At 42.8% G+C, this 11,759-nt stretch overlaps 1 protein-coding gene and 1 long non-coding RNA gene across 4 annotated transcripts in view; one reads left to right on the top strand and one right to left on the bottom strand.

Annotated features, from left to right (window-relative positions):
* Positions 1-5,008: 5,008 nt before the first annotated feature.
* On the bottom strand, positions 5,009-11,674 carry LOC105740544. The gene is made up of 2 exons (XR_001116592.2): positions 11,410-11,674; positions 5,009-6,722 (listed from the first exon to the last, which is right to left on the bottom strand). It is a non-coding gene; the product is annotated as an uncharacterized LOC105740544 (long non-coding RNA).
* MASP1 (mannan binding lectin serine peptidase 1) overlaps positions 10,923-11,759 on the top strand; it is a 75,606-nt gene continuing 74,769 nt past the window's right edge. For all 3 annotated transcript variants that reach the window (XM_003256630.2, XM_003256628.2, XM_003256629.3), the window contains exon 1: positions 10,923-11,317. In XM_003256630.2, the coding sequence (XP_003256678.2) occupies positions 11,313-11,317 (5 nt within the window). In that variant the 5' untranslated portion in view covers positions 10,923-11,312. The remainder of the gene's footprint in view (positions 11,318-11,759) is intronic.

Below are 11,759 nucleotides of genomic sequence, written 5' to 3'. Positions count from 1 at the left end.
AAAAACCTCCAGAATTCTTCCTAATACCTCACCCATGCTCCTGCAAGATTACCATGGGGAAAATAACCAAAGAGGAAACCAGATATCCTGTGTTACCAGCTAGGCTATTACCTGATTTCATAGCACTGGACTCTTCAGGAATTCTGAGTTAAATGACAGGGCTTCCTTTGATTTAAGTGGGGCATCCCTAGCTCCTGCCAGAGCTTAAATCCTAATCTTGGTCTCCTATCACCCTTTGTCCAAGTGCATGGAGAAAGAAAGACAAAGCCAGAATGATTTAAAGGAGGCTGGTCCCAAGCTGTTTTTTCACTGTATGAAATAGGGCAGAAAGCAGGAGAAGTTAATGTGTAATATGGCCTGTTGATGACACTTTCACTGCCCCCTAATAAACAGACTCTGGTCTGGATAAAAATGAAGAAGAGGGTGGGAAGCAGGTTGGGTTGAGAGGCTGGAAAATGGAGAGAGGTGTCCTTTCTTACATCGTGACTAAAGTAGGTTCTAGAAGTGATCATCCTAATGGCAGCTGAGAAAGTGTGAGGATTTTGTTCTTCAGGAGAAAAAACATTTCAGTGTACCTTTATTTGACAATACCATGTGCTAGAAAGCCAGGACGTGTTGACCAAGCAAAGGTCACTTTGTACCTTCAAAAAACAATTAAGTTTCTTTTTAGGGTACTTACTCTCAAATAGAATGGTCAACAACCTAATATAAAAGGATATGAGCATGGCTAAGATATGGAATGAATCTAAGGGTCCATCAATGGATGAATGGATAAAGAAAGTGTGGTGTGGTATATATACACAGTGGAATACTACTCCGCCTTGAAAAAGAAGGAAATCCTGTTCATTTGTGACAGCGTGGATAAACACGGAAACCATTATGTTAAGTGAAATAAGCTAGGCACAGAAAGACAAATCTCACATGACATCACTTACATGCATGTCTTAGTCCATGCAGTGTTGCTGTAAAGAACTATTAGAGACTGAGTAATTTATAAGTACAAAGGGTTTATTTGGCTCGCAATTCTGATATTTGGAAAAGTTCAAGATTAGGCACCTGGTGAGGTCCTCAGGCTGCTTCCACTCATGGCAGAAAGTGAAGAGGAGCTGGCATGTGCTGAGATCAATCACATGAAGAGAGAGGAAGTGGGGGTGGAAGGGCATGACAGGCTCTTTTTTTTTTTTTTCTTTTTGAGACAGAGTCTCGCTGTTGTCACCCGAGCTAGAGTGCAATGGCTGCAACCTCCGCCTCCCGGGTTCCAGCAATTCTCCTGCCTCAGACTCCTGAGTAGCTGAGATTACAGGCGCCCATCATGACCGGCTAATTTTTGTATTTTTAGTAAAGATGGGTTTCACCATGTTGGCCATGCTGGTCTCAAACTCCTGACCTCAGGTGATCCACCCTCCTCGGCCTCCCAAAGTGCTGGGGTTACAGGCGTGAGCCACCATGCCCGGCCGCCAGACTCTTTTTAAGACCCACTCTCATGAGAACCAACAGAGTTAGAACTCACTCATTCCCGAGGGAGGGCATTGATCTATTCATGAGGGATCCACCCCCAGGACCCAAACACCTCCCAGTAGGCTCCACCTCCAACACTGAGGATCAAACTTCAACATCAGGTTTGGAGGGGACAAACATCCAAAAAAGTTGAACTCATAGAAGTAAAGAGAAGTAAAGAGGTTGCTAGGGTGTGGGGGGAGGTAATGTGGTGGGGAGATATTGGTCAAAGGATACAACATTTCAGTTAGATAGGAATGCATTCAAGAGGTTTATTGTACAACTATAGTAAATAACAATATATTGTATTCTTGAAAATTGCGGAGATTAGTTTTTTGTTTAAATGTTCTCAGTGCAAAAAAAAGGATGTGAAGTAATGCATATATTAATTAGCTTGATTTATCCTTTCTACAAAGTATATATAGTTCAAAACATCATGCTGTACACGATCAGTATGTACAATTTTTATTTGTCAATTTAAATAAACAAATGTTAAAAAGAAAAAAAAAGAGCATGAGTACAGGGAAATCCGTGTTCACGATCCCAGCCTCACCTACCTTCTATGTGACCCTGGGCAAGGTATTTCTCTCCTCTTGGACTCAGTTACCTCCCCTCAATATTGCTAATTTTATGAGTAAAGTAAAGATGATAATGTTTGACTTTTTTGTTGTTTTCAGGATGAAATGAGTATTAAAGGAGAAACATTCTTTTTGGGAATAACGTCTTGTTTCATACCAGAGTGCACCCCCTTTTTAAAACTCCTTTGAGAGCCTCTAAAACTATAATCCAGTCTTAATAATAATGTGATAGGTATAGTTCCACACAATGAAACAGAGATGTCATAAACTGAGTAGAAGTGTGCTTTAAACACACACACACACACACAACACCAACACACACACACAACACCAAATCCACCTCAACATTGTGAATTAGAAATCCAAAGCCCAAGGAAGACCAAAAGTTCAAGGTTTCACATTGGGTTAGGGCAGAAATTGGCCTCTGTCTCAGGCATCACAACTCACACTCCAGTCCTCTCCCACCTTGCTGGGATGCTTTCACTGAGTCTACTCTCCAGAGCAATGTTTCTATATTAGTAAGGATCTCCAGAGAAATAGAACCAGTAGGAAATAAATACATTTATAATAGGGGATTTATTATAGAAATTGGCTCACATGAGGATGGAAGACAAGAAGTTCCAGGATATGTCATCTGCAAGCTGTAAAACCAAGAGAGCCAGAGCTGCAATTCAGTTCAAGTCCAAAGGCCTAAGACCCAAAGGTCTAAGTCCAAGACTGAAGGCCTGAGAGCTTGGGAGGGTGGGATAGGCATGTAACCACTGGTGTAAGACCCAGAGTCCAAAGGTGCAAGAACCAGGAGCTCTGATGTCTGACGACAGGAAAGGACAGATGTCCCAGCTCCAGAAGAGACAGCAAACGCACCCTGCCTCTGCTTTCTTGTTCCACCAAAGCCCTCAATGGATCGAATGATGCCCACCACATTGATGACGGCAGATCATCCATACTCAGCCCACTGATTCAAATGATGATTTCTTCCAGAAACGTCCTCACAGACACATCTAGAAATAATATTTTACCAGCTATCCGGGCATCCTTTAACTCAGTCAGGTTGACATATAAAATTAACCATCACCATTTTAACACTTAGTAATTTATCTTTACGTTTTATCATATGTCTTAATACCACCTATATTATTACTTATTTCTATATTTTTGATTAAATCTATTCTGGAATTTTTAACTGAAATCCACATATTTAAAAGTCTGTCGGCCAGGCGCAATGGCTCACACCTGTAATCCTAGCACTTTGGGAAACCGAGATGGGCAGATCACTTGAGGCCAGGAGATCAAGACCAGACTGGCCAACATGGCAAAACCCTGTCTCTATTAAAAATAAAAAAATTAGCTGGGCGTGGTGGCAGGCACCTGTAAACCCAGCTACTCAGGAGGCTGAGGCTCAAGACTTCCTTGAACCTGGGAGGCAGAGGTTGCAGTGAGCCAAAATTGTGCCACTGCACTCCAGCCTGGGTGACAGAGTGAGACTCTGTCTCAAAAGAAAAAAAAAAAAGTATGTCACTACCACTGATAATACTTTTTTTTTTTTTTGAGATGGAGTCTCATTCTGTTGCCCAGGCTGGGGTGCAGTGGTTCAATCCTGGCTCACTGAAATCCCCACCTCCCGGGTTCAAGCAAGTCTTGAGCCTCAGCCTCCCAAGTAGCTGGGATTACAGGCACCCGCCACCACGCCCAGCAAATTTTTGTATTTTTAATAGAGACAGGGGGCCGAGCGCGGTGGCTCACGCTTGTAATCCCAGCACTTTGGGAGGCCGAGGCGAGCGGATCACGAGGTCAGGAGATCAAGACCACGGTGAAACCCTGTCTCTACTAAAAATACAAAAAAATTAGCCGGGCGTGGTGGTGGGCGCCTGTAGTCCCAGCTACTCGGAGAGGCTGAGGCAGGAGAATGGCGTGAACCCGGGAGGCGGAGCTTGCAGTGAGCCGAGATTGCGCCACTGCACTCCAGCCTGGGAGACAGAGCAAGACTCCGTCTCAAAAAAAAAAGAAAAAAAAAAAAAAAATAGAGACAGAGTTTCGCCATGTTGGCCAGTCTGGTCTTGAAATTCTAGCCTAAAGTGATCTGCCCATCTCCACCTCCCAAAGTGCTGGGATTACAGGTGTGAGCCACCGCACCCAGCGATACTACTTTTTTTAAATTGTCAAATTCTAGAATACTAATGCCTCCACAAGCTCTGAATCTGAGACCCATCATTCCTTTTTAAGAGGCAAATTAGTGTTAATGGCATAATGGCCCCTTGAAGCTTTCTTCTTAACTTTCTTCTTAATAATATCAGGAATAAAAGACAAATGAAAAAGGCAGGACTTTCTTGGCACATATGGTAACAGATGTTGAGCGCTGACTCATGCAACACCCATTTCCAACCTCAGTCTTCCTTGCTGCCTGCCTTGCCATATAAGCTGCAAAATAAGAATTTGACTTCCCAGCCTCCCTTGCTGCTAGTGCAGGTTGCGCAATCCCTCTCTAGCCTGTGAGACACGAGCAGAAATCTCCCAGTGCTACCTCATCCTTGTCCTCCTTTCCCCCCCTCCCGCTTTGAATGTGAACATGACATCTGGAGTTACAGCAGCCTTTCTGTGACCAAGAGGTGACAAGCATGAGGAGAAAAGCCCCATTCTAAGGCTGGCAGAGTGGAAAGAATCTTGAGCAGTTGCCCCAGCCCTGCCTACTTCCTTCCTTCCTGCGATGTGAGGAAAATAAGGCCCATGTACTTCAACATTAGTCAAGATTTCTCTCACTTCCTGCCAAGCAGAGCCTTAACTGACCTAGTGTTTGTTAATTCCATGAATGTGATGTGTGAAATCCATGTGACACCCCTGGTGGTGTGGGTTTCATGCTTTGGGAGGCCCTTCTGTAAGCCAGCTGTATTCATTTGCCAGAGATGCCATCACAAAACACCACAGACTGGGGGGGGTTAAATCACAGATGTTTATTTTCTCACAATTCTAGAGGCCAGAAGTCCAAGATGGGAGCTGATCATAATCCCAAATGCCATCATCCCCAATGTTAAAATCCTGAAAAATCAAAATCCCAAAAATATTTTAGAAAAAATCTTTTTCAGCCAGGCGCGGTGGCTCACGCCTGTAATCCCAGCACGTTGGGAGGCCGAGGTGGGCGGATCACCTGAGGTCAGGAGTTCAAAACCAGCCTGGCCAACATGGTGAAACCTTGTCTCTGCTAAAAATACAAAATTAGCTGGGCACGGTGGCGGACGCCTGTAATCCCAGCTACTCAGGAGGCTGAGGCAGGAGAATCGCTTGAACCCGGGAGATGGATGTTGCAGTGAGCCGAGATTGTGCCACTGCACTCCAGCCTGGGCAACGACCAAAAAAGGGAGACTCCGTCTAAAAAAAAAACTCTTTCAAAACGTTGTAAAATATTTACTTACATTTTTAAAGGGGATTTATTTAAGAAACATATGAAAACATGACAGAACTCTTCATAGGCTACTTTACACGATAAAATGGACAATAATACCATATTTTTGCAAGCAGAAACACTCAGATATACTAACAACAGTCACATGGGTATAACAGTTATGAGCAGATGAACCATATTCATAAAGAAATAGATCAAAAAGCAAAATATAAAAGTGTATATCACACTATGGTTGGTAATTGTGTGCCCCCAGCTTTATACAGCAGTCATCTGAAATACTGTGATTCTTAGATTCTTCTAAGTCTTTTGATAAGATTGATCAAAAACCATGATGAGTCACCACCATATCACCACCACATCAGTTGCCCAAAGAGCCAAGGCATTGAGAAATGTTATCTTTCATAAAAGCAGATGTACAAAGAAGATACATTTTCATTTATTGAGGAAGTTTTAATGTCTTTATGCACACGCATACTGCTTACACACAAGTTCAACATTTTGAAAGTGCACTTTCATGGAGTTACATTTACAAAAATGCACAAAGCAAATTAGAACTCTCTAAAACCCTTTATACAATGCATACAGTATTGGAAATGATGCAAAGATGAAATAGGTAGCATAGCGAATTATAAAAAATAATGCTGACAATTTCAAATAGTGAAAAAATCTAAAAGAAAAAAACAAAAACAAAAAACTAAAAAGAAAATTCAACAAATAAAAAAGTTGTGGAGCTAGATTATAGGCAATTGCATGGAGATAGTCCGTAAGAGCTGGCCAACTTTCACAGTCATTAACTATATTTTGAAGTCTCACATCACAAAAAATGGCTGCTTTTTTTCTTTTAGGACGTGGCTGTCCTTGGAGAATATGTTCACATTTATTTTCTATGTGACACTGCTCTTTTCGAAATTCTTCTATGGTTTAATATACATCTACATGAGTATTCCCCATTAAGTTTCCCCATCTTCTGTGCCATGCTTCCGTGTTGTGGGTCTGTGGAAATCTATTCCATACGCACACATATATAGACCACAAATCTGGTGGAAGCAATACTGGTGATTGAACTGCAACAATACGGCCCATCGTGCACGTAATCGTTTTTGAACCAGTTAGTAACTTCGCTGGCTTCTTCAGGCAAATGTGGCTTTAATTCATTAAAAGCTCCTGGAATGCCATCAGCTGGAATGAATGCCAATACTGAAGTTTTTGTCATTGCTGTATCACGTGACCCGTCCACTCCTCCGAAGTTTCTGCCAAACACATTGGATAGAATGGAAAAAAACAAACTTTATTGGTAACACCTTGAAGTTCACCTTTAGAAACCTCAATCATACCTAATTCCAAATCTGTCTTTATGGTTTGAGGATTCAATTGAAATCCATTTTCCTCTGCATAAAGGCAGTAACAAAGTAAATAGTTCCACTTAATATGATGCAGCTATCTTGTGATTTTGATTTTGGGGATTTTAGATGTTAGAGATTTAGACTTTAGAGGTTTTGATTTTTTGGAATTTCAATATTTGGGATTATAGATTTCAGGATTGTGTCTTTCAGGACTATAAACAAAACCTGTCCAAGATGGAGGTGTTGGCAGATTTGGTTTCTTTTTTTGGCTTTTATACTTGGCCTGCAGATGGTCTTCACCCTGCCTGTTCACATGGTCTTCCCTCTGTGTGTGTCTGTGTCTTAATGTCCTCTTATAAAGACACCAATTGTATCGGATTAGAGCCCATTCTGAGGATCCCATTTTAACTTAAACACCTCATTAAAAGCCCTTTTTCCAAACACAGTTACCTTCTGAAGTACTGAGGGTTAGAAATTCAACATATGCATTTGAGGGGAATGTAATTCAGCCCATAACAGAGCCTAATCATTTATTTTTTTAAAATAGAAGCTATTTTTTGTCTTCTCTAAAATCTTGTAATCACGTGACAGCATGGCACATGAATGTTCAGAGTCCACAAGAAGTACGAGAAATTTGCAGACAACTGGAAGAGCCTCGCACTTGACATCAGGGGGCCCTGGGCTCTAGACATATATCATTCACTTACAGGCACGGGCAGGCTTAGTTTCTCTGAACCTCAATGTCTTTACTTGTAAAAAGATGTGAATACTATATGCAATAATATATATAAAAGTATCTGGCATATACAGATTACATCTTATCAAATCTAAGGAGCCATCAATTATAAAATGTATCATTATGTTATTTGTACCAAAAGTGGCAAAATCAGGCCAGGGGAGATTTTCAAATTACAGATTCAGGAGCCTATTCGCAGATTCACTGGGTTTGAATCTCCTGGGATGAAGCTCAAGGATTGTCATTTTTTAAAAATATTTTCCCCATTATTCTGTTGACAGACTCAGAAGCCAGGACTTTCAGCATGCTGTCAGCCAATGTGCTGAAGAACCCAAATTTTAATTCTAAGCTGCAATCTTTGGAGCTATTTATCAGTTTCTCAGATATTCTATAGGAAGCCTGGATTTCAGCCCTTGCCAACAAAAAGTCATTGCCCAAATTCTTTACATTTGCTAACCCATTCATTGAATTCCAGAAACTCTAGCTCAAAAGTTGCATAAAATCAATACTTTGGTAGAACATGTAAAACCAAAACCTGTTCCGGTGCTAGGAATGTTGCTGCATTTACCCTTAGTAGGCAGCTCTCTGATCCCTTTCCCGGACTATAGGACTACAACGCGCAGGTACTGAGCCCACCTCAGTCGTTCTACACTTTCATGATTCTAAATGATGTCAGTTCCTTGTGTGCATTTTTTTAATTGCTTTTGCCAAACTTAAAAAACTGGTTGAACCCTTTTAAATATTACTTTTTCTGAATATCTATGATTAAATTCTGAGTAACGATAACCTTATTATGAGCACAGAAAAAGCAAATGTCAAGATTATTAGAGCTATTTTGGACTCCTTGACAATCTTTTAGGTCTAGCAAACTACCTAACCCCCCTCCCAACGACATTTCATAGTCTTCATATCCACATGTTGATATCTATGATCTCAACTGAGTCCAACCCCCTGATTTCATAGTTGAACAAACTGATGCCCCACCCCTGCACCCCTCAACCCCCACCCCTGAGAAAGTAAGTGACTTACCCAAGGTCACATACAAGCTGGCCTATAGTCACTGAGCCCAGTTCTATTTCCAGTCTAATGTCCCTTCCATTCCTCCCACCCCTCATGACCCACGATCTGTTAGTGACACTTCAGGGAGATTCATCAAAAGCATCAGACAATATGTAGTGTAACCGAGTAGAAAACTGCCCTGAATCACATGCAGATCATTGCTGAGCCACGTAGTTCCTGTTTTTATGCAGATTTCCTCTGAGCCTTGGCTAACTCCCAGGGAAGCGCACACATCAGATCTGCTATATATTGGCAGAACTTTGGCTTAGAACATATCTCAAATGCTTTCCGTTGAACATTGGCAGCCTTGAAGAAACATGGCTAGAAAATTATTCCAGGAGGCCTAATTGCTCTGTGATACTTTACAAGGAGAAGCTGATGGCTTTCTCACCCAAGCTCTTCCCTCTGTACTCAGAACAAATGACTGCAGTTCCCAGTATATGCCCTAAATTAGGAGAGGGCAAACTCCGTGGAAGCGTGAATTGAAGGAATGTCTTTACTGGGCAGGGGCCTTCTTCCCAGCACAGCGTGCATTTTCCAAGCTCTTTCTCCTTCAGTTTTAAAACCCTTGTGTATTCCAAGAGAGATGTCGTCCATGTGTTTCCGATTCGTTTACACTTAAATCATTAAAATGTTGTTTTGTGAGAGTTATTTAACGTGTGCGGAGCCTGTGAGTCTTCTTAATGGGAACGTTAAAAGCTTTTTTTCCTGCGCTGACTGAGACGGAACACATTTTGCTAAAACAGTGCCTGAATTCAAACATATCCTCCCATCTCATATACTTGTACCTGCATTAGCAACCACAGCCTCTTGACGATGCCAAGCTTGGCAAGGCTGGCATTCGAAAGTGTGAAAATTAGAGAAACCGGAGCGAAAATGGAGTGAGAAGTACAGTGAGAATCAAGCCAGTGTTCCCCAGAACATGCCAAAGGAACGTTATCTGAGGGTGGGCAGTGCATGTGTCTGCCGCTTGGGTTAGCGTGGCTGGCAGCCCTCTCTCTGGTACTCCCCTGGACACTTCTACGAGCACAATCTTATTTAAGCCTCATAGTAACTCCCATTTTGCAAATGAAGATACAGAATCAGATACGTTAGGTATTGTGCCCAAGTGCACAGCTGTCTTGAGTAGAAAGGAAAGATTACAGCTAAACTCTGAGTCTAATCTTTTCAAAATGACTCAAACTGAGTTTCTCTACGAATGCCATCTGTGTGTGTGCATTTGAAATTCCTTATGCATTATAAAATGTTAATAAGTAGCAGTGTAATACAGTGGCTAACACTTCAAATTCTGCCTCTATTACTTTCTAGCTGTGTGAACTTGGGAAAGTTACTTAACCTCTCTGGGCAATTTCCTCTGAAAAATGAGAATATTACCAGCCATGTATACGAGATATAAAGATGACTGAAAAGAATTCATATATTAAGTGCTTAGAGCAGTGCCTGACACATATCACTCAATAGCTGTTAGCTTCTAGTGGTAATGGCAGTGGGGAGTCATAAATAACTGGATGATCTTGGCAAGTGACATATTCTCTCTGAGCCTTAGTGTCCTCACTTGTAAAATGAGTATAACAGCAGCACTCTCACCAGCTTGCGAAAGTAACTGAGACGATATTAGTGCCTAGTACTGTGTCTAACACAGAAAAGTTGCACAGTCAAACTTAACTTTTACACTCAGATATGCCTCTCCGTATTCAGTGTTGGTGGTTGTTGTGGAGGGGGTAATTTTCTTATTATTCAGCTCATCTTAGATCTAGTGTTGATTTCTCCAGAAGCCATGGGTATAGACATGTATACAGGCCCAGGTCTTTCTGGGGCGGTGAGATTTCTTGCTGTGACGGGCCCTTTCTGGGCTGGAGTAGAGCCGCACACACTCTGAGCAGGTAAATAGTGCCACAGGTGTTGCTCATGGGGAGGAACAAGCAGCCAACTTCAGGACTTGGTGCTCCCCCAGTTCCGGGCCTGTGGCTCTGTTCACAGGAAAACCTGCCGTTGTTTGTGACTCTGATCACGAGAAAACCTGTAGTTATTTGGGGCTCTGCTCACAAGGAAACCTGTAGTTATTTGCAGACAGACACTCTGGGATTTAGCCCTTTTTTTCCTTCTAGTGGAGGTGCTAGAATTGCCTTCTTAGTTGGTTGTTTCTATTTAATTGCTTTTCTTTCACAGGTGTCCTGAAGCAAAGCAGAAAATTATAGTCATCTGGCAAAAAAGACTAAAGAGAAATCAGACTTTGTCCCCTTTCACTCTCTCTCTCTCTCTACACACACACACACACACACACACACACACACACACACACACACACACACACACACACAGTGATACAAATACCTGCTTGAGCCCCTCAGTTATTTTCTCTCAAGGGCTGAAGTCAGCCACACAGGATAAAGGAGGGAAGGGAAGGAGCAGATCTTTTCGGGAAGAAGACAGATTTTGTTGTCAGGTTCCTGGGAGTGCAAGAGCAAGTCAAAGGAGAGAGAGAGGAGAGAGGAAAAGCCAGAGGGAGAGAGGGGGAGAGGGGATCTGTTGCAGGCAGGGGAAGGCGTGACCTGAATGGAGAATGCCAGCCAATTCCAGAGACACACAGGGACCTCAGAACAAAGATAAGGCATCACGGACACCACACCGGGCACGAGCTCACAGGCAAGTCAAGCTGGGAGGACCAAGGCTGGGCAGCTGGGAGCACCCAAGGCAGGAAAATGAGGTACGTGCCAGGGGAGGAGAGGGCACGGTTCCCTTTTGGGGACCAGTGTAAAATAGCAGGGAGGGTCTGACCTTGTCACTGGACAGACTCACCTGCGTGTCCTGCGTGTGGTAGTGAGGGGCTTTCTCATCAATTCTTAGGGCTCTGAGAAGGGAGCTGTGGGTGGACTGGGTGCCTTCCCCAGGACTCCAGGAGACATAAAACTTGAAATGGGAGACTTTGTGCAAATCCTGCTCCGGACGCTGCTGAAGCTCGGATTTCTCCCACCGCCTGCACAGGGCGCTGCCTGCCGGGGAATGTGACTCTCCTCCTGTTCACCCACAAGGCTGATTTTTCCATGTTCCTCCTCTGGAAAGAGCGTTGCTTTCTCTCTTCCAGCACTTTGTGAGTTAGATATGTGTTTGTGTGTTTATTCGTTCTGACCAGAAAAGAAACCAGCTTC

Source organism: Nomascus leucogenys, chromosome 11 (assembly GCF_006542625.1).
Source record: "Nomascus leucogenys isolate Asia chromosome 11, Asia_NLE_v1, whole genome shotgun sequence".
NCBI lineage: Eukaryota > Metazoa > Chordata > Mammalia > Primates > Hylobatidae > Nomascus > Nomascus leucogenys.
Note: the sequence above shows the minus strand (reverse complement) of the source record. Positions and strands in the feature narration are given on the sequence as shown.